Below are 24,549 nucleotides of genomic sequence, written 5' to 3'. Positions count from 1 at the left end.
TTTGAACTAATGACAGTGCCGTCTACGGTATACTTAGTTACGCAGAACGTATTCAGCAGATATGTCTGCTCATAGTTGTTATTTCGGTGAATTGTATGTCAATTGTGTTATTTAGTAGAACGTTAATAAAGTGAGTTTTTGCCAGTGATTGTTTAATTAGATGAGGGGAAAAAATATCTACAATTTACAAAGCAAAGAAGATTGAATAATTGTTGTGATCATATTTTCTTTGTGTTAAGAATGGGATGTTTATTTTAATAATATTAATAGAAGTTTTTCAGTGTTAAATTTTGTGATATATTAAGTTTTATAATGTCAGAAATACATGAACTGGAGGAGGAAAAATTAGGTAATGATTGTGTGTTTAATACGTTGCAGTCACTGTATGATTACGATTGTTTTGAAAATTTACCATATTTAACTGAAATCCGAATAGAAAACATATTTTTTATTTAGTCAAATACAAATTATTTTCAATCATTTTTTTTTTGTTTTATAAATGTACATTTGAAGTTAACGGTTTGATGATTGGAGCTTAAAATTTAAATTTCTATTAAATCATGAAACTCCCAGACAATTACGAGTGTTTTTACAACCATTGTTAAAATAACAAAGGATGCCGCAATCATTTTACATCATCACCAAAATGACTGCATTATTATCGTAACACATCTGTTTACCTAAACCAATACCCCTGTATGTTTACGTAAACATTAATATTATTTATTTATATAGCTTTTTCTTTTGTTTCAGGCATTGTGACGATTGGTATTGCTAAACCACTGCCATGTAGTACTGTGGTTGGCGGCGAGAAGGCGAACGGGCAGAGCATTCAGAGTAGCCAGGTGAGATGAAATGTATATTTATAAAATAGTCGTTATAACTATGAAGATAGAGTTGAATTTAATTATAACTTAAAAAAAGCTCGTCCGGTTTAGGTCTTTGTAAACAATGGTCTTTGTATTCTTGGTGAAGACATTAGTGCGTTTATAAAGGGTGTCAGGTTCGAGTCCTGTCTGTGAATTATTTTTTATCATTGCAAGATTTATGAATATTTAAAAAAAAACTACAAATAAATTAAAACGTGAAAAGTGTCTAAACGGTTACCAAAAAGTTTAATTTCGAAAACCCGATGCAAGTAAAATAATAATTACGAAACTAGGATAGACACACCAAAACTTAAAAAAAATAGAATTTTAAATATACTTTAAATATAGATAGAAAAATCTTTGTTATTTCACAAGAAGTGTCGTGATATTGTACACTGAGGGGAAAATAACAGTAAGTTCCATATCTTAATAAGCTTGTCCTTGCTTAGAGCAGTATAACTATCTGACGTAACGTAGCATGCATTTATAACTTTACTTCTTGTATCTTGTACAATAAAGGGAATGCTATTACCGCTCTAAGAAATGTTCTAGCAATTAACGAGTTTAGACTTTCCTTAAACTTTCTAGTTTTCACGAATTTCCCTTTAGTGTACAATGTTATGCATGCTTTGTGAACAAGTCTTTTTAATTAGCATTTATTAATTAATATTTTTCTTCTTTTTTTTGATGATTCTATATTTTTCTTTAATGCTTTAGCAATATTAAACTATAAATAAAATATTAACAGAAAATCTCGAAACTAAAACCTCAAATTTCCACAGAAACTGGAGTACTTCACAAAGATCCTCCGCCTGATCATGTCTCTGCACCAGGACATCATGCAGCTGCACCTGCAGTGCTCGCACAACCTGCCGGCGCCGCGCCCCTTCAGGGTGCCGAAGATCAAGGCCGAGCTCACCATGCAATGACAAAGAGACAAGCTGCAGTACACCGTCAGTGTGGAGGTGCCTGGCTACGGGACCTGTAGCGACAGTCCCTGTAGCCATACAGCTACGCACTGACGTGGCTCTACGACGCTACTAAATTTCAATTATAAACGTTAGGTCTACCCGTAAACATTGATTTAAGGGAAGGCTTTTCTTTATGCGTGGTTGGGGCTACACTGGTACGGCATGGTGGTATATAAAATTAAGCGCAGATCAGATTACAGACAGAATCTTGGCAGTGTTGTATGAGATTTTTTTACACAAAAGCGCTTTTACGTCATAATCAGTGTAGCACTGTTGTCAATGATAGTAGACCGTTATCTATACTAACGCTAAAAACTTCGCTCTCAGCCGAAAGTATATTGTATGTCGGTATAAGTATGGCTTTCTACGACCTGACTACTCTCAGGCCCTATAAAGTGAGGCAATCACAAATTTTGGGCGTCTTTAAAAAACAAAAAGAATTATTGGATGAGGGGAAAAGTAGGACAAAATGGCTTATGGTCATTTTCTCCAAATGATATCATAAATTATGCACAAGTATTTATGAAACCAAAAGGAAAAAAGAATCGATGCTATCTTGCAAGTCTATTGGAATAACTTTGGTATTGTATGTAAGACAAAATTAGCTTTGTCGTGTGCTCAAAGCTTATGAAATTGTGAATGAAACAGGAAAAGGCTTTTTGGAAATGTTGTAAACTATTGATCAGAACTTGTATTGTTCTTGATAGTTTGAAAGGGTTGTTCGAATAGATAGGTATGTTTTATAAGAATTATTGGATGGTAATCAAAGAGAGAGAATTAGCTTCAGAGTTTAATGTAGACAAACGTAGGTCTAAAGAATTATGATGGATCTATCTGAAGTCCTTAAAAATTGTGTTTCTGTAGTGTTATAGATTTAAAACATTGAGGAAAAGTAGAATGAATATGTCTTAACTTTTTCGCAAATGAATTTCTTGCCCCAAATTAGTTATAATTCGATGTCCATTTAATATTTGCTTGAGTAACAAATTCGTCCATATTTTCTAATGAGCTTATGATATGCTTTTAAATTCTCCTCTTTCTATTGTATACCTACTAAATTGTCTCAATATTGTTAAGTGTGTATTTCCATCTTTACCTCTCTTTAATCTTTGCTTGTCTCAGCGTTAGTTATGAAGGCAATGTTGCGAAAGAATTAGTGTTAAGATAAACTTACTGTTAAATAAATGTGTAGATCTGTGCATTAGTCGTTCTTCTTATTTTTATTTGAAATGGTTTTAACAACTTCTTCCATTAAAGTACATAAACATTTACAGTAACATACATGATGATCAACTCAATTGTCTGCATACAGTTACGAGATCTCTGTAGTGCTTTAGAAATACTCGAAAATTTTAGTTGGTAGATTTAATAACTTTCAATTCCTGTCTCTCGACTCATGATATTAATGAATTACATTCAATAGCTAAAGCTTTTATGTCGACTGTACGTTTGTTGATCTTCAGTTCCATAGTAAAGTGTCTGAATACAAAATACTGAATTACATTTGGCTATAGAGCAAAATAATGTTCTAGTAAAATAATTGTGATGATAGAAATTGATGTCTATTTATAATGGTTGTGTAGTTGCGAAATATAGATATAAATGTGTTAGTTGTCAATTTCATATGTGATAGTCTTTCTAGTCGTGCTCTTAGAATTAAGGCTAAGATTGGTATATGCGATACTTCATAATCTTCATGAAAGAAAGGAGAACTGAATAACAGTAGCTCCTGTAGCCAAGTTACATTTCTACAATCGATAATACAAATAAATAACTCTCTAAAGGAATGCAAAATGAAATTTCGATATGTCACGTGATTTTGACATTTGATCTCCGTACATTCACTTGGCTACTGGGTAATGACAGTTACAGGTACAGAATAAATTCGCATGATAATGGAATATAATATTGTAAGTGGAAAAAGAACAAAACATTTTTTTTCATTAGATCTGTGCGTTTTGCGTGTGCGTACGTTAGATGTATTTTTGAAGTGTATTCAATGTTTTAAAGATGGAAGTAGTCAGTTTGAGGGATTGAAAAACCAAAGGTTTAAGTCAAATATATTATATATTATGCTAAAACGTGCAGACATCATACAAATATATTTATGTGTATTAATGATATAGTTGTTGCAAACAGGCCCCAATCTATATAAATGAAATAATGAGAAATCGTTTTCAGTAAATAGACAAAGCTTTGCTTGACATTCAGAAATATTTTAAGGTTATAAAACTTAATGAGAGAACAATAATTTTATTTATTTTGAAAAATGTCGATTAAACACTAAAATAACAGTCAATTTACAAATGGAATTAAAATAATGCTTTGCTTGAAATAAAAATGTCGTTTACAGGATCATGACATATCATAGGTAATAAGCATCGCATCGTTAATATAAATATAAGTACTGATAAAAATAAAGAATATTATTTATAAAAATATATTTATTGTTTAATAAAATTATTTAAATAAAAAAGACTGTTAGAATTTGTGTTACGAATACCGACGAATATATTCGGATATTGGGAATTCTGTAAAATGTCGGATTTGACGTTATTGTCTGAAACATCCAAATGTTGATTTTTTAAAATATATGTGATTGTTGTATAAGAAGTTATATTTAAATGTAATTGTGTAATAAGAAAGAGTTATTATTTATTAATATGTAGAACTATGGGAAGAACATAAACTATGGCAAAATGTTTCATTTATAATTGAATATTTTCTAATAAAAATACGCGAAATCATAGCATGGAATACTTGCAAAACCACATGATTTTTGGGATACACATGCAACTGAAAATAAAGTGATATTACCTCTTTTCGGGACAAAAAGTTTTTAGTATTTGTTAGGTTTATTCATATTTTAATTATGCAACGGTTTACTTAGAAATCAACCTCTCCCCGGGGGTTTGGGGTTATAAAGGACTCCAAAAAATCAAAAAAATCTTCTTACAAATGTCATGCGAACACCTAATCTATAAGTAATAGCTCTTTATATTACCTCTAGGCTTTAATGTGTTGTGATGCTAAGTAATAAATGTCCGTATATAATAATAATAATATGTATTTAATTATGTATGTCCGTGGCTTGCGTCCGTGTTACATGTTCTACGCTTCTGTGTGTAGCTGAATATACGTTGCACATACATTATATGATGTTTTATTTATATCCAAATATAGTTTCGATTATTTTTCAAACAAAAAACTTGCTTGAAAGATCTAAACAGACTTAACTCCCCTTGTAACGCATTTTAAATAAAAAATCACTTCGAGAACCACTTTATCAAATGCTGCCCTGACAGTTTTATCAAATGCCTAACCCTTAAGCTAATGGTAATGGTTTCTTTAAGCCATTCATGGGCTACAGAAACCCTATTATGAAGACAGGTAAACTTATAATCATAATAAACCCATTCTCATTTTTCGTAGTCTGTTTTTACGACAAAATATGATTAATAGCGGTGATTGTTTTAATGATAATGTTTAAAACATTTCTAATAATTAACCTGTTTACCGTTTCGAACATACCTGTTAAGTTTGTTTTATATTAATGGTCTATTTCGACAAAAGGATGCACGAAATATCTCGATTTACTTTCTTATTCCACAGGAATGTATTAACTCGCTGGGCTCGGATGACCACACTGGGATGGACTCCTTCCACGAATGCTTACAAGAATACGGAGAGGGATTAGAAGTAGTACAAATATGTCTCGAACCAGAAGAAGCCTCCATAAAGGATGACGAACTATCAGCACTAGGAGACCTCAGCCTTGAAGACTGCAAGAAAGACAAAAACATCATACTTAATATGAAGTCAGAAATCAAAATGAATGGAGTCACAGAACTAAAAATGTCGAAGTCAGATGAATCATTAGATGATCATGATGATGATATGACGATCACTGAAGATGATGTTCTGGTCGCTCCCAGAGAACTACCTGATACTAGAAGTAAGTCCGCCGATAGGAAGGATGACGGTGAACGGTGTTTGTCTAAACAACAGAGTAAAGACATTTCCACGTCAGACGAAATGGTGTTCGCTGTAACTCCGACAGGACTAGAACGCATCAGTTTTGATAAGTACTGGAAAGAAAACGAAGTAAAAATAGAGAAAGAACTAGTTAAAGTCAAAAGTGACGAGAGTTGGAAAGAGTGCCTCTCCCCAAACGAAGACACAACAGTTAGTTTCTACGACGCAACCACGAGAATTTCCGTCCAGGAAGATAGTAATTCCCTACTGTACATAGATCATGAGATAGACGGTTACGAAACGTGTTTAGACGACGATTCGTCATCACAAAAATGCACGTTAAAAAACGGTCGTAAAATGAACGGTGAAACAGACATCAAAGACTTTAGTAAACACGAGAAAATAGCAACTAAAAACAAAGACAACGATTTAAGTGCCAAACCAGTGATAGAGCAGAACACTTCAAACACGACATGTATGGAGGACGTGTCGTACAGCCACCGGTACGTGCAGGAACATATAATAAAACAAATGAAATCACTCAGAATAGAGCCAATTAACGTAAACATAAGCCATAAAAAGAAAAAACGAAGCCCAACGAAACCGTCCAAACAAGAGAGGATACAATGCGTGGAGTATTACAACGACCAAGCTGAATGCTTGAAAGAAATAAGACAGAAAAAGTTAGAAGAAGAAAAGAAACACAAAGAAGATAAGAAACAAAAGAGCAGAGAAGAAGAAAGAGAAAAGAGGGAAGAGAAACGGCTTAAGGAAGAACACAAACATGAGAAAGAACATAAGCACAAAGAAGAACAGAAGAGAAATGTGGAAACTAAACTCATGGTGATGGAAAAGAAAGTACACCTACATCAGGAACCAAGTGAAGAATCAACAGATCTAGAAACCAACTACGTTCCTGGTTGTCATAAGTGTTTTCTGGAGAACTACGCCTACGCTATCACAAAAGCGTACATGGCAGAAGCGAACGCGTGTAAATACTGTGAGGTGATTAGGGAAATGTTGGAAGTGCCTAAGAATGCGAGTAGGCGGGGCTCGGCGCCGGCGCTGGTGAACCTGGACAGCGGCTCCTCGGAGACGGATGAAGAGGAGCTTCTGATGGTCCCCGTAACGAAGGATAGGAGGAAGTCGGCGGGGATTCTGAAGTTTCCTATGTCCTCGAGAAGACCAAGGTGAGTGCTAATAATTTTTAAATATTTTGATGCATAGTCATAGTCGAACTCGTTTTGGAGACATAACTCTTGCGATAAAGTTTTAGTTTATTGATATTCTTAGATTATTTCATGTGGAAGTGTACAATAGGCTTCGTTTAGGAATAATTACTCAAAAATTTTATAGAGTTAGGTTCCTTGAGATACTGGAATAACAAATAACATCGAATCGTCACTCGATTACGAGCTTTTATAACATTACATTTTAATCAAATTACTAGAAACATTTTACATTGGAAATCCTTAAGATCATTTCGAAAATAAACTGATATCGTACAGATTATTAAATATGCTTGATATGCATATTTCTCTCATTAGATTTCCGTCTTCCAATAAAGACGAGTATGATCGCGCGTCATGATTTATAGTTCGTAATGACGCCGCTAATATATGTCATCCCACACTAGAAGCAATGCGAAATGACTTCTGACGAGTGTTCGTGTAAATAGGGATGGGACATAGCGTTATCGATATAATGGAGGAATTTAAATAAATTATGATGGTGTTGTATCGTGTAGTATGCGTCTCGTACTCAATTTATACCGTAGTAGAAAACAAAAAGGAAGTTAACGGAAATCAGCAATCGAAAATTGATTTGTTTAGATTTTGTACCTACTGGTTAAATCTAATGAAGTCATGTGACGTTTTTATATCTTACATTTGCTACCAAATGACACCTACGTAAAATTATTAAAACAAAATTATTTAGGTACAGGTAACTTCGAAAATAACTCCCTTCTTTCAGGATAAGTTCATGTGAATCTTCCCGGTTCCAGGCGTACACAGAAATCAGATTCAACACATAGAGGCCTTGTTGAGAACTTTCCAATCATTATTATTACCATAATTAAGTGCTAAAACAGTACCACACACAACGCAAAAGATTTCCTGTAAACTCGCACTAATGCGATGAAGCCATAGCTAAAGGACGGGCTTACGTCTATCTCTTTAAACAAACCATGCATGCCAACAATCTAATTACAACTCTATATCGCAATATCAAAGTTAAAATTGCTTTGAAAACCATCGTCCTTTAAAATGGGAAGTTGGACAATTGAAATTGAATTTTATTTCTGGCATTTTAAAGTAGGTTTTGGAGTGTTGTTATTTAGGTTGATCTTATAAACGTGTTGCTTGCTCTAGTATCGTCAAGTTCACAGTTGTCAAAGTCATTGTTGTATTCACGTGATGATGGGGTGACATGTAGAAACGTGTAAGAAAAATGTAAAGACTTATTGCACGGATATTCGAGGGTTTCCACGCCGAACCTGAGTATGACGTGTTGCGGGCTCGATCCTCGCGGATGACAACTAATGTGTGTGATCCAACAATTTCTGTCCTAGTCTGGGTGCCTTTGTGCATGTGAATTGAATTGTGGATACTTGTGGAAATATGTGGATTGTTTGCCCTTAATGAATTAGTAGTAAATTATATTTCTATTGCCTAGTTTACTATTGGTAAACTTTTTCCAGAACTATAGCATGAGATTAATTTTAATAAATTAATTTATTATGTCTTTCCAGAGAGGTTTCGTTTCTTTCAAGTTCATATTTAGGTACATATGTATATCTATGAATCAAATAATTTATTTTAGATTAATTAACTGCATCGGCTTCATTGGCCTTAATTGCTATCTACTTTATTTGCATTTCTATGTTTTACATTGCTAATCCTTCTACAATACAATAACATAATTAGTGTAGAATGGTAGGACATTTTTCTGTTTCTATTTTGTCAAACAAATCATTCCCATAACATTAGTAGCCGTGGAATTGAAAACATGGATGCTTTGAGAAACAAATTTTGTGGTTTTTGATGATCACCAACCCTTGTTTTAAACGTCGGCTATTAGCCAATGAGTGTACTTAACATAACCGAAAATAGTCGAATACCAGAACTGTAACATAAAACTCTTTAAAAAGCGATCAAATTTGAATTCACATTTCAGCTTGAAAACAATAGCAATACAACCTTTATAACTTCATTAAAATTGTAATGCACTGTGCTTTTACCACGCACTTCAAAACCTACAAATTCCATTACTGTCAAAGCGAGATACCATCCTACAAATAAATGGAAAACGATACTCTATCTCGCTCTACAATTACAGCAGTTTATTACAGCAATATCACCAAGTTCATAGTACAGACACTGGACACGACTATTCGCATATTATGAGTGGAACATTAATTTGGCTAAGTGTAGCCTCCTCGAGGGATGTTATAATGTAACGAAGTCTGTCTGCTGGGGCCACTGGTCTCAATATATCGCTTTAGTTACCTTCGCTAAGCATGGAATGATGACTCCTCATTTTCTACAGGATGAGAGTGTTTTTAGTTTACACATCATTTGTTTTGATGAAAGAGTTTGCGAGCGATTATACTGCCTGTCTGTTAGAAATTATGTTATATATATGAAATGGTTCCCTATGCGATCGTTGGAAGAATGCATTGCTGTGTATTTTGTTGAATCGATGATAAAGATTTTTCACTGTTTTTGAAACATCTAGATTTTTAGGCGACTCTAAAAATTTGTAAAAAGAATCTCTGAGTAGATGAACAGTTTTTGTTGATTTTTTTAGTTTTACATAAAACAGCTTTCAGTTATACCCTTAAAATATATCGTGTTCAAGCTTAAAAGTATGGTGATAATGTAAAATGTTTTGAAATTAAATGATTTGATGAAACATTATAATCAGCACAATTTGAATTTCTATTAATACAAGTTTGAGTATCCAAACTATTTTAATATTCCTATACAAACCTGAAACTAATATGGAAAATAAAAACAATTAATTAATAACTCAATTCATGTACATAGATGCATCGATGTTAGTTTGAACAACGACCGTCGCACACTACAGTTAAATAATACATCAAAGGTTTACTCACATTAGTTAATATCGCGTGACTCTGTCTGCCCTGAGGGATTTCAAGACGGCTACATTTTATTAGCTTATAATAAAACTGTAGAAAATTAATAAAATATAAAATCAGGCCCGCAACGGCTTACGTGGGATTAAAGAAAACAATAGGGATGGGATGTGGATAGTCTATGTGTGTCAATATCGATAGATTTGAATGTGCTTGTTGTCTATCAAGAAGAAACTGAAAAAACGTTGAGTGAATAATATATTTTTGAGCTTGATTTGCCTATACAAATCCTGATGACCAAATAAATAAAATTAATGATTAACATCGATTTAAATTTATAGTTGTTTATTCACTAGTTTAATTAGAAAAAGTGCGGGTGCCGGTTGTAGCTGCAAAAATATTATCCTTCTTTTACAAAGTCCAGCCTATATACTTATAGGCTGGACTTTGTACAATTTCGATGATATTTGGTATGGACAGTTAACTAGTAAGTTAACTGTCCATACCAAATATCATCGAAATTTGGTTTATAACATATATTTGGTTTATAACAGTTTATATATTATGATATTTGGTATACCAAATATCATCGAAATTTGGTTTATAACATATATTTGGTTTATAACAGTTTATATATTTCGATGATATTTGGTATGGACAGTTAACTTACTAGTTAACTGTCCATACCAAATATCATCGAAATTGGTAAACTGTTTGAGTGAGAACAGCAACAAACATACAGTCACACGCATATACCAGTAACTCACAATCTATTGCATTTTTAATATTAAAAATCGAAACATCGTAAATAGAACACGTATCGAAAAGTACATCATTATCGACAAATCACTCCTCGACTGGTCGCAGCACTATTAGAAAATTGTTAATACCCGTAATTGAGTTACGTTGAGGCGACCTCAATGTTCCATTACCGATTGTCAGGCCGCTGCCGGCAAACGCTTCTGTATTCGTCATTATCTGACGTTTTCGGCGGAATCCTGCATTTTCGGCGAACGTTTCGGCGGACGCCGTTTTGGCGAAACTCGAATCGGATTGACATGTAGTGTTGGCTGGTGGTGTATTGTGATATTAGTATCGGTAAGTTGATGTTCAACTTTTTTTGAATAGATTATTATTTATTTTGTATACATATGGTTTAGAATCTTCTTAATTTGTAACTAGTGAAAAAAATACTAGAGGTGGTTGGTGTATCCACGAAAAAATCGTAAAGATTTTATTTAAAACTGATAAAATCTCATCACCATCCTTCCTGATATTATCAAGCATTATTATAAAAGTTTGCTACAACTACACATTAGCTGTGTTTTTTCCAACATCAGACAAAGCAATTTTTGCATTATTCTTACATTAATGTTTGACCTTGAATTCAAAAGGAGCAGTCTTTTAATGGATGCGGTTTCAGTCAAATAAGCCTCATAGAATATCCTCCTTTAACAAGCTTTTATTTCGTTTCACTTATACCTTAGTCCGTTTGTATGTTGAATTTGAACAACTTCACGGTTTCCAATCGACCTGAAAAGTTTGACAGCATTTTGGCATCTTAGGTTGATAATGTATGACATGGCCATACCATACAGCTGATCTGATTGAGCTAGAAGGACGATTCTGTAGAAAGGAGCTCCGCTAAAAATACCATCAGGTTATGTTTCATTTGTTCGTGGTGAAGAGGTCAAATAGACAGTCGCTCCTTGTAAAACGCTGGTACTTAGCTGAAACCGGTTAGACTGGTAGCCGACCCCAACATAGTTGGGAAAAGGCTAGGCCGATGATTATGTTATGTTTCATTCGAATTGACCTTTTGAGTACCCCCTTCTTCGCTACCTTCTTTCGCTTGTCTCTCTCATGAGCCAAACGACTAGCTCGGCAAGAACGAATTCAGATCATAAAGCAAATAATTAGGTAATATATATGAAGAGTCATGTATAACTGACTAATTACACGTATTAGCAACCCGTTAACGTGGCCGTGTATTTGCATATTGCAGTTAGATAATGAGCTCCTTTTAAACATCCTGTATAATTAGTTCATTATAAATACAAAGTGACGTCTGCTGAAAAAATGTCACTTTGTAATGAATAGTCTTGTGAATTGGACGGTGTGGGAATTTCTATACAAAACTATTTTCAGTCATGATTTGCAATTTTTTTAAATGAAACTTTTTAGAATTCCGTACGCAAAGGGTTATAAAAGAACCCTATTACTGAGGCTCAGCCGTCCGTAGGTTACCAGGGATACAGTCTCATGAACCGCGATACCTGGACATTTTTTCAAAGATTATGTATTTATTATGAAAAGTATTAAAAATAAAGATCGAGGTTAAGCGGCCCTTGGTCTCGGTCATAAATGTGCAGTAGGTAGATGACAAACAAATTTGAGGTTGTACAGAACCCTCTGTGTCGCATGCCCAACTCGAACTTCACCGGTATTTTTTTATTAACTTTCAACATCTTCGGACTTGCAATTTAATTTTTGCTTTTCAAAAATATTCCACACAAACTGATTTAAACAGAATACACCATGTTTGGGAAAACATTATATTTGTTGGTAAATTCTATACCAAGAGGCGAAATTAATTTTTCCATAAAAGCCTCAAATCGGAGTTCACTTTGATCTGCTACTGGGTCATTAAACGTCCACTTTAATGTAAATTATAAATACGAGTGCATCGGGTGCATCGTCACCGCTAACACAATTTCGTGCTTCGGTGAGCGGAAGAACTGCTGAACGATATCCATTAGCATCAAAGTCTACCAAATTATGAAACTAATATGAGAGGAGTTTGTGAAACTAGCTTGATATGAGGATATAGCAGTAGAAGCTATACAATGAAGTAAGTTTTGTATGCATGTTTCTTATTAAAAGAGACCCTGTTACAACGATCCGCTGTCTGCCCTTATATTCGTTGGTTCGTTATCTACATATTAGCGTGGATAGTGATGAACCAAATTAATTTAGAACTTGTTTTTTTTAGCCTATTTGTACGGAACCTCAGTGATGCGTCACTCCGACTTGAATACATTTTGACACAGGTATATAATAAAGCTAGTAGTTATGCTAAACTCCAGCTGGCTTCACAATTTTCTTTAACATAAGTAGTCTAATACAACAGGTATATTCATGAAACAAGGTTAAAAAGCATTCATTTTCGTGGTAAACGACTTTAGAAGGAACTTAATGCATTGTTGTCAGGATAACAGATTACTATTTGAGCTCTCGAAAGCCAAGCAGTCGTATCCATATAAAATCGGATAAGCATCCAACATAATGCAATTCGATCGATCAACTCTGAGCAAACACACGCGGTTTCTTTTAACAATTTTGTTGATAGACTAGGGACATAAAATCTTCTCTAAAATTTTCACGCTTTTCTCAACCAGATTTTTGAAAAATAACTGTACACACATTTAAATCCTGCGGTGGAATTAAGATTATCTGGGATGAACTGGTGTGGCCGCCATGCTTGTAGAGTAAGCAAGCTGATGTGGCAAAGGGTTGGTCATGTCTGTCGAATGACCGATGGCCATTACAGCAAAAGAGCACTAAGTGGAGACCACGAATCAGAAGACATAGTGTATGTCTCTTTACCCCGATGGACCGATGACCTAAAAAGGTGGTTGATTCGGACTGCGAGTAGAAGGCTTAGGGTCAGATGTTGTGGCGAAAATTGGTGGAGGCTTATGTCCAACAGTGACCTTTGATAGGCTGAAATGATTGTGCTACTTAAAAAATACATCATGTTTCTGAAATATACTAGGCCATTGTAAACGGAATTACGTGAGAAAACATAAAACGGTATCACAGTTGCAGTGAATGGTATCCTATAATAAATAATGTTGGCATCGTCACGTGTCCTGACAATTTATCTCAATGATGCGTCGCATGTCTCACGAACGAAGGTAAATGTTCTGTGTATGTTGACAACAATCCTATTGTTCTTTGTATAGAGTTTAATTAGTTTATTAGAACATACGTCAATGTGTGTGATTTGTAGTTGTGACAGTTGTAAGAAGTCTCGTTCCGAACGAAGTCTTGCTGACTTGCTTGACATGAAACTTAATGAAAAAAACATAAAATATTATTGTATAAGTATGTTTGTTTATCGTTCCGGTTGGATTTTTGCAACTGAATTTAGAGGCACTTCCCGATAAGCTAGCATTCTGATTTTTTTATGGTAGCTTCAAACCCGATGATAATTAATTTTACAACTGTAAAAACGACTTGACCGATTTCGATAGAATTTAAACGGAGTAAAATATATAATTATTAAAAAAATTTACAATAACACTCAGAATTAACACTCAAATAACAATCAATAAATTTCGATTGAATAGAGAATTAACCTTTTAAACTTTTTTATTAACTTTGATTTTCAATTAATATTTCAATGACTACCATTACTTTGATTCCTATTTCGTGTTTAACTTGTCAAATATTTATTTATTTTGTGAACATTAAAGAACAACCGAACTAAAGTGATGCATCTCTATATTACTTTGCTTTATCGTATTTTTTAATTTCTAACCCTACTTCAAAATATGTCTATTTCTTTCTTACTATCTAATACCGATACAATGTTGGGAGAGTCGAACAATGCTCGTTGTTCATGAATATCATACTCGTAGGTGGATGTAGGCCGCGCCTGCTGCGCTGTGATTGATTCGCATCGAGTGCTGAGGGGCGCAATTGTCGAGGAATTGATTTTAATGATAGGACTATTTGGTTGTTATAATGTTGTACGTTTACGTATAGAATATTTTTTAGTTGTGTTGAGATGCACTTGTAGGAGTTTTGGTGAATGTGAATTAACTCGAAAAAGTACTAGGAATCGGCCTGTTGAATTAAGTAGGTGTGAGGAATGAGACTACTAATATTAAACTATTTTGATGTTTATTAGATCTATGTTTATAATAGATTAACAATCGGTAGGAGGATAAGATTATTTTAATGATTTGAAATCGTTACGTTAAACAACATTCGTATTTTTTTTCCTCCTTATCTAAGTACAGACTAAATACTACATCTCTTCCTACACTCACCTTCCTTTTCACCCTCTACCAAACCGCGGACAGTTTCACCGATCACCGAGAAAAGTCATGGTGAAGCAGCTTCTGATACGGTCATGAATTTGATGGGTGACAATTTTAAAACTTGCACTTGACAGTTTTTGCTTACTAATACTGCACGCCACTGTCTACCACAGTTATACCATGTCCATCAAAGCCTCTATCATCACGACTCCCCATACATGTATCTACTAGCCCTGTGTTGTCAGGTCACTAGGTATTAATCCATTCCGTTTTAATTTGTTTGCCTCGACGATCGGTTAATGTGTCGCATCGCTGCCCGCGGCTCACACCACTCATGTCTCTATTAATGGAATATTCTCTATTAGTGACACAAATGTGGGTTCTTTACAATTGTGGGAAAATAGTTTGTGGATTATTTTGATGTGTAGATTGAAGGGCTTGGTACTTTTTAATGTTTTACTTTTTGGAATGTTGAATGTTGAAAGATGACTTGTCGAAATGATACTAATCTGCAAAATCATGTTTGAATATAGTTGATCCTATGATAACTGCAGCTTCTCGCTGAGTGGAAACATGCTATATTTTCGTTGATATAATCCTGTATCCAAACATAATATCTTATCCATCTTCACTTACCAAACTCCGAAAATTATAATCGGTGCTTCATGAAATTTATGCAGACCAACCTTTGGCCAACGTTTTCAAAATTATCATGAACATGAAAATTCTATCGAAGAGATTGATATATCTATAACAGATCATACACCTAAGTATGATATAGCATCACAAACACTATTGTATACATATCACGGCAGCCGGCGTCGCCTGCGTGCTCGCGGTTGTTACTTATCGCACTTATCCAATTGAAGTCGTTAGCGAGCTACGCGTCGACGGAAACCTTTGTAGAGGTCGATACGCTTATATTCTTAGCTGTGGCGAAGTTACCTGTACTATAGGTGTATACGAGACGGTATGTCATGATATATAAAAAGAATAGACTATTGTTGAAAGTGGAGGGTATATAGGTTCAGATATACATAGACACAGATTTAGTAGGTAATGTTTCAAAAATTAAATAAGAATTCAATGTCTGTAATTAACTTTAAATTAAGTAACTTTATCAATTCAATGGGACTGGGGGTGTCCAGTGTCTAATGAAAAAAGAAGTTAACCTAAGAACGGCGAAGATACTAAATTCTAAGCATAATCTTAACCAAAATGATTTTTTTTAGTAGGCCTGAAACAGCCCCTTAAAAAAAACGTTATAGTACATACTATTGACTCCAAATGTGCGGTCCCAAAATCTATTTCCTATGGAAAAGAACCGGCGAGAAACTACCTCATAGGCTTATTTTACCAAAACTGTTTAATACACAGTACCATGTATACACAGCTACGCCCCGCCGACGATGACGGTGACGGTGTCTGCAGAGCGGCGCGCGGACGCGCTGTCGGCGCAGCGCTGGGGCTCGCCCCGGCAGGTCACGCTCAAGCGCTGTCCCGGCGCGCCGCTGGGAGTCAGCATCGTTGGAGGCAAGGTGGGTAGAAGAACACCAGTATTAGATATTTATTTAAACTTTCATATACAATTGTGGTACGTATGGCGGACTTAACAGAAATTCAATGTTAATAATTATGTGGCACAGGAAAGGTTATTCTGCCATGATGAAGAAAGATAGATCTAGCCTGATTCTCAGCCCAATACGCTCATGAAGTTTCATGAGAATCGTTGGAGCCGTTTCGGCGTAGTTCAATTTCGTATACCATGACACGAAAGTTTTATATTAAGAGAGATTTAATTTCTGTCATAGTATTTTTTTTAATAATTTATAATTTATGAGAGAAAAAAATCAAATGTGTTATTAAAATAATTTTTAGTCTACGAAATTTTACAAGATGACGTACTAGCGTTATTTAATACCAATATATTTCTTATTTCATGATTTATTTCCGAACAGGTTGATATAATCTCCAATCGAGATGGTGAGGACGGTGAAGAGAAAGCCATATTCGGTATTTTTATCAAGAATGTCGTACCGGGCAGTCCTGCAGGGAACTGTGGAGAATTACAGGTGAGTTTAAATAAAATTATCATGAATAACACGGAGAATAAAGTAATATTGTTTGGTTAAACATGAAGAAAAAAATCAAATACGACACGTAACCTACGCATAAAAATTAGCGGCATTTAAATATTTAAATAGCGTCAAACCTAGTCTAATTCTCGGCATTTGGATTTTGGATTCGTCTTGAGTATATACTACTACTGCACAATTCAATCCATCCCTAATAATAAGATTCCTTTTCAGCATAAAATTTTCTCCTACCTTGTTGGGTAGGAGAAAATTTTATGCTGAAAAGGCTGCAGTTTCAGATGATTACTATTTTCTTCTGTATACACAATTTCTGTCCTTCAATGTTATTTAAATAACACTAAATACATAGATATTTCAGTAAACTCCACAACATCAGATCCAATTATAGTTTTACGGCTTCGTTTGATCGATGCTTCGGTCAATGTCAAGGTGTTCAGAAATAATTGTATTTTAGGTTAGAAGGAGGCCGTTCAGGTTTCAGTGAAGTAGTTCAGGGGTAGTGTGACATACATGGTAATATTTAAACTGTGTTTCAGTAATTAGGTCCAAAAAACTGATGAGTATGATATTTAAGCTATTAGGATTTAGAAGAAAAAATGCGTTTGGGTAAATACGTCTTAACTGATCAGACTCTCTAAAATGGGAAATATTCCATAATTCCAAACTGAGAATTTGTCTTGCTTTTTATAATTAAAAGAGATTTTTATCCAGTTTCTTTTAAAACATTATGTAGTACTATCAGCTTGTAAATAACCTACTGCTGACCAAATAACAAACTGCTTAACTGAACTATAATTGAAGACCATCACAAGAGGTACAGAGCAGCTAATAAACCTCGTCCAACCAAAAGCCATCTTCTATTCATTCATGAACAACGCTCTCCGCCTTCAACAGACAGGTGATAGGATCTTGGAGGTGGACGGCGCGTGCGTGCGGTCCGCCCAGCACGAGCGCGCCGTGCAGCTCATCAAGGCGGCTGGAGACACCGTCACGCTCACCGTGCAGAGTCTGCTCGCATGGGTATGTTAGATCTCCTGCCTCCAATCCTGTGGCTCCTCGTGATGTGGAGTATGCTTGATATGGGGCAAAACGTAATACGATGTAAAAACGTAAATTTTTACATTAACCCGACCGGGGATCGAACCCGGGACCTCGGAGCTAGCGGCACCTTGAAACCGGCGCTTACGCTACTCGACCACGGAGGTCCTGGTTTAAGATCATTTGTAAATTGGAAAATGATCATGATTATCAATTTTGTGCAAAACAATAATCAGATAAGGACGATAGATTATTTTTGTCTTTTTTTCGGATGGGAAATCACCAAACTTGTCAGAATTATACTGACTTATAACTATCCATGTACCTTCCTTTGCGCTTCCTGTACCTGAGCCACGATAACCCTTTAAGACAATACCGCCAGGGATATATTAAGCTCTGCATCATACTAATGAAGATTCTGTTACAGAACACAGACTCTTCGGACGTGGAAGCGTCATCCCCGGCAACATCGCCTGCGCACTCAGTCAAGAAGTCACCAGCGCCGCGCACACCTAAAGAAACAACACCACAGCCTGAGATAAAGGTAAACACAAATGCTAATACAGACCTTGGTAACCTGTTGGTCTAGTGGTAAGTAGCCCCTGACTGTTATACCGGAGGTCGTGGGTTCAATCCTGTTTGTGTTTGTGTGATACACACGATCATTTGTTCTGTGTATTTTATCTATAATATGCACATAATATGTATTTAGAAATTTAATTATGTTTATCAGTTACCGTTGTCTAGTTCTCATTTTGCAAGCTTTGATTAGTTTGAGGCTAGATGTCGTTGTGCGAAAATGTGGCATATTAATTATTATTAAATGTAAAATAAATCTATTACGTTTTACACGAGATCTTGGAAATATTACTAAGTTAAATGTCCCGTGCGCTTCATAGAAAACCATGATGAGCTTAATTTGATGGTTTTTATTAATTAACTAACAATTTTTTTTTGTGTGATGCATTTGTTAAGTTTATTATTACAACTCATAATACACTATGCAAATTGAATGTGGATAGAAAAAACAAACCACCCACACAACAAAAACCAATAGAAACAACTTGATATATTTATACTTAACCTTGGCCTTCCAAAAATACCACAAGAAGGTAAAAAACAATAATTTGTGAGGTTACAGCGCGTAGACAATTAACTACAAACAGAATAACGGAGAACTATGAATTACTAAATAAATCATATCGAAAACGCAAACAAAAGTCAGAAAAGCTAAATATTTAAAATTAATGGGAGAAACTGGAACTAATCTTAATACAACGTCTGTGGAGTTAGTCATGGACTGCTATTGTTACGGATTTATTTCAGGGTTTAGGTGTTTTCATATACAACTTGTATTTATTTATTTATTTTTATTTGTTAAATATTCAATTACAATATGAAGTGCTTCACGAGACCGGTTGATTGGTTTATCATCTGGATCTTGATTAGGATGTAGTAACAAATTTTCGAAAGTTGTTCTAAGTGACAGGAAATATAATGTAAATGAACACATAATTGACAAAACTATATCTGCAAACAAATTTGAAAAAATGAACAGTGAAAACAAGTGAAAGTATCATGAAATGACGATAGAATACTACAGCCGGCTTTATTTTATCTTTCCTATCATTACTAACAATAGGACTACGGTTTTTTGTAGTTTGATAGATAATAATGGATACGTATTTTTTAATTTGTCCCGCAAACATAAGGTGATCAAAAATTACGCGTGATATATTATTATTCACTTTCTCGGAATCAAACTTCTGGAAGACCTTTTAAGAGTTTTCAAGGCTTAAAACAGTTAAAATAATAATGTCAAAGGTATTTAATATAAAATCTAAAATCTAAAGCACAAAACTCTTCACAGATAACGGTGACATCAGATTTGGACGTGGAGAAAGCAGCTGATGATATACCAGAGAAGCCAGGAGACCAGGAACCGGAGTCCAAGCCAGAGTATTCTGATTCCGAGAGCAGTGACGAAGAGGATGAGAGAGAACTGCAGGGCAGGACTTACTCTGATAAAGGAGTGGAGGTGAGTGCTAAAGTAGATGTAGAAACTCTTGAGTAAAATTGAAGGATGTTAGTCCTTATTCATGTTGTTATAAGGGTTGTCATAGAATAAAGTCAGGATGTGACCGTATGGTTAATAAAACCGAAAAAACAAAGGACTGGGACCAATATCACTTCTTTTTTTAGTGTCTCGTCTTAAAGTAATGTTATTGTTGCGTGTGGAAGAGAGATGGCGCTCGACGCTTCTGATAATACTCATAGTAATATTACTTTAAGACGCGGTGGCATACTACCAGATTCTCGTATCTCTTTATTTTAGGGTTGTTGTTTATGAGTGTAATTTAGGTTGATCGATATCTCCTAATTATGGCACAAGTTTTTAGTCTGTGTGCGACTTTCCTCAAGTTACATGGCTAAGATAGTGTTACACTACAAATTTAGGTTCCTATACGAAAGAAAGCCAATAATTTAATTATGCTGTTTTGTTAAACAAAAGTATTCTTTCCAACCTCAATAGCAATTGAGTTCCAGTATTTTTTGACGTCAATTAAATGATATGCATCGAGTTCCGACGGCAGGATTAATTTTCCAAAACTCTTTTAATTATGGGATTTTTAAACATCCCCCAAGACTTAAGATTGATGAAATCTTGTCATAGAACCGAATAACTTATTAATTAATGGACTTTCCTGACAATGATTAAGATTGTTTTTAAGGGCTTTTTTTGCATTCGAAATATCTGAGGTTCTGCTGGGTTTTTATGAGACTTGGTTAGGAATATTTTATATTTATGCATATTGCAAAGATAGGCAATTGTTTCGACGAGAAATTTTTCCTTCAATGACATCTCTGGTTCAATAAGACTCCTGGATCATTCTCTTCACCAACTAAGCCAGTTACTACCAAGCAAAACTCATTAATTCAAATTAGACTACTAAATAGTACTTTTTGAAGGTCAAATTACATTGGGCATCACCTAATTTTGCTCACCCTTTAAACATAAGTTACGCAAAAAAACTTCAGACAAGTAATATCATAGACATAGAAAAAATTAATCATGATGCTACACATAAAATAACAATACCCTCATTCTAGATTGACCGAGCATCAGCCGGAGCAGTAAAGCGCACCAAAGAAGAGAAGGAAGCGGATCCAGAAGAAGAAGATGACTTCGGTTACACAACAAGTGAGTGGAAAGATACATTGTTCACGCTAATCAACTTCTCTTTCTATTTAGTACACGTTTACTTCTACGCGTGCCTTATTGAGCATAACCGGTGAATTTTGATACTGCGTTTTGAAATGAATTTATTTTTTATCTCGGCCCTAATTTTTGAATAGGTAAAGTTGAGGACGAAACGGAATTTATAGCATAAGGTAAAAGCTATCCTCTAAATACTGTTTTTTTAAATGATGTAATTCGAGATAATTTGATAAAGTAAACAATCTCATTGGAGATATGAAAATCATTTCGATAAGAAACCTATGAATAAATTTTAATGACATTCCTTTTAGAAATTGATCTCTCTCAATTTATTAAGAGTTTTTAATCTCATCCAATTCGGGCATTTTACTATATCTTTTTTAGCGATTTATCTTAATAAAAGAAAGGAAACCTTTTTGAAGGTCTAACGTTTCAGTAATCGTAGGATTTTAATACAGTCATGACGTAAAAAATGAATGTTTACAAAATGTTGTATTGTTTATAAAATTAAACCACAAACTACCAGGAAACCATAATCACCAGCGGGTGGACGTAAATAGCATTAATTATGTAGCAGACGGAAATGTGGCGCTTACGGCAGAGCGAGGATCATACATATGTGGTTACCTGGATATATACTTATACATCAACCTCAAGCATCATAATGTAAAAATCAGTTTGGTTTTGGAAGTGAACAGCTTTCTTTAAGTAATAGGGCTAAAAAGAATTTGGTCCTTTCATACATTTTTTTATAAATGACCAGCAATGCTTCTCTTGAAGAAATTCATAACCGGCATGAAAGAGGTACTTCATTAAATGACTAGAATCTGTTTAAAAACGGTAACATTAAAGAGTTCTGAAAATTTGAATTTATTGAATCTTCATTTACGCAAAGCATTTGGTGTGATGATGGGGTAGTGCGGAAAAATGGGTCCAAAATGGAACAAATTTGATACATACATTCTATGGGAAAGGAATATGGTAGGAGATCATGTTCGACGGTATTGTGATAAAGAATAAGCGGAGAGAGATGACGAAGTGACTGATGGTGAAAGTATAGTGAGATGACTATTCCAATGGCTAAATTTAATAATGAAGGAATACCTTCATTATAATCAAAATATTTTCAAACAGTAAATAATGTAATAAACTTAAGTATTTAGTTCCTAAAGAAAGCCAAAGCATTGTAAAAGCCTAAGGGCCTTTTACAAGGATTTGATTTATCAGTGTGGGGGTGCTTGAGGTAAAAGCCAAAATATACATAAGGACAACTGAAAGGTTTCATACGACATTAATTGCATTTGACGCAAAAATTAAACTTACTAAATTAAAATATATATTTACTATACCTTAAAAGCAAACTATCAACATAAACAAAAACTATGATAAAACCACTACACATCCATCTGTAAGACTTGATCGATTCCGTAATAGCCAAGTTCACAACAAACGAGTTGCGAAAGCCTTATAGGAGAAAGCCCTACCACTAAACCTTAAAGTAATGTTACTGTTGTTGTGTGAGCGAGATAGCATTCTACTCGTCGTAGAGCGGCGTCTCTTTCCCACAGTATCTATAATATTAATTTAAAAGGTCGTGGTAGGGTCTCGCCAAGTTTCAGAAAATATTATCCGTAAGCCCTTTCCGCTTGGTGTTTGGTTCACACTCCAAACTTGCTTTCATACTTTTGCTCAGGGCTTTAGAAGATTATATCTCTTTATCAACTTGATGCATTTTAGTATAGTTATGTTGGTAGATTGTGATGTAATGGTCTTTAAGTCTCGTATGTTTAGTCTCCAAGATATTTTCGTTACGTTTTAGAGAATATAAGTTTGATTAATCACTTTTATGTTATTATTTCTAAAATTAAATGTTTTGAAACATCTGTATAAACATTTCAAAAAGAGATGCTTTCCCAATTGCATTGCGGAAATTTTCTTTAAATTATTAAAATTCGTCTTCCCTAGTTTTGTTTGGTTGGTCCTTGTAGTCGGGGCAAAGCAAACTCACTTCACCTTGTAAATCGTTTACCGTAACGTTGAAAAATAGGCTTTAGTTCTCCACAAGAGCAGTATAACGTAGTTCAGAGAAAACGTGATATAAACTCCTTGCAAAAAGTTTAAATCGAACCCAAAAAATAAATGAGAAAAGTTAAGTCAGTTAGTTTGGGGTAAGCCCGGGAAAAATACTTCAAGTTGAGATTATTGTAAGGGATTGGGGAAAGTCGGAGTTTTGTGGTGACAAAATAATGTGTTCCCAATAACCGGAGTACACTCTCTCTATTTCCTCACTTCAGTTTTGATACAGACCTTATTAGCTGTAGTGGAACAAATAACTGTATTTTGAATATAAAAGACCAAAGCATATGTAAGGGATTATATGTATTTTCAAAATTAATGATCTCGTTTTCTTTTTCTTTATAACAAAGAGGTATGGAGTCATAGTGAGTAGTGTGAGGTCCTAGCTGTTTGGGTCCTGTAACACGTGTGTTTATTTAGCTAAATAATTAAAGTAAAGTCATTTATCATTAATCGAATATTTTTGAATAGTAAGTAAATTAGTTATTGTAAAGATTAAATATACCATACGAAATCAGGGAATATGTGTAATTATAAATAAATATATTAATAATATAAGAAAATGTGGCAGTAGTATCCAATTAATGCTCTCAGCTTTGCCCACGTTATTGTATACAATAATGTTCTAAGCCAAATTATATTAAAATCGACTAGCTTATATAAAATTGTAGAGTCATATAATAATGATTGCATGTTATCACAAAGAGGCACAACACTCATTCATAACATCACTTTCGTAGTTAGTTTCCGTAGCTTTATTATTTCTTCACCTTTCTGATAAAATGTATCTTTTCACCGCTTGGTTTGTGTTGTCTGTACATAATGTATTATATTTGTTAATCTTGTAAATATATGTCAATGTGTTATGAACTATATTTTTGTTTTTCAATAATCATCCATTATTTTTAGTGTAGTTTTTCAAAGAAAATAGTGACTTAGTGAGATCAAACTTAGGTATATTTTTCAATTTAATATGCACTGATTAAACTCATTTCTGCACGCTTGAGATGAAAACAGAGGTACATAGCTCTTCTCAAAATAGATTCTCATAAAGATGATAAGAAAAAAAAGCTTATATTAAAAAATCTCTAATCTTATATCGCTTGTTATTCAAATATGTAGATGATCATGATGGTTCGTTTAACCAGAAATCA

The 24,549-nt window shown here is 34.4% G+C and overlaps 1 protein-coding gene across 1 annotated transcript in view; it reads left to right on the top strand.

Moving 5' to 3' along the window:
• Window positions 1–24,549, top strand: part of LOC113502759 — a 153,592-nt gene that overhangs the window by 58,640 nt on the left and 70,403 nt on the right. The window contains exons 17-24 of the mRNA XM_026884425.1: window positions 754–845; window positions 5,453–7,005; window positions 16,359–16,503; window positions 16,924–17,037; window positions 17,956–18,081; window positions 18,527–18,643; window positions 19,970–20,137; window positions 21,211–21,301. Of these exons, the coding sequence (XP_026740226.1) occupies window positions 754–845; window positions 5,453–7,005; window positions 16,359–16,503; window positions 16,924–17,037; window positions 17,956–18,081; window positions 18,527–18,643; window positions 19,970–20,137; window positions 21,211–21,301 (2,406 nt within the window). The remainder of the gene's footprint in view (window positions 1–753; window positions 846–5,452; window positions 7,006–16,358; window positions 16,504–16,923; window positions 17,038–17,955; window positions 18,082–18,526; window positions 18,644–19,969; window positions 20,138–21,210; window positions 21,302–24,549) is intronic.

This window comes from Trichoplusia ni, chromosome 18 (assembly GCF_003590095.1).
Source record: "Trichoplusia ni isolate ovarian cell line Hi5 chromosome 18, tn1, whole genome shotgun sequence".
Taxonomy (NCBI): Eukaryota; Metazoa; Arthropoda; class Insecta; order Lepidoptera; family Noctuidae; genus Trichoplusia; species Trichoplusia ni.
Note: the sequence above shows the minus strand (reverse complement) of the source record. Positions and strands in the feature narration are given on the sequence as shown.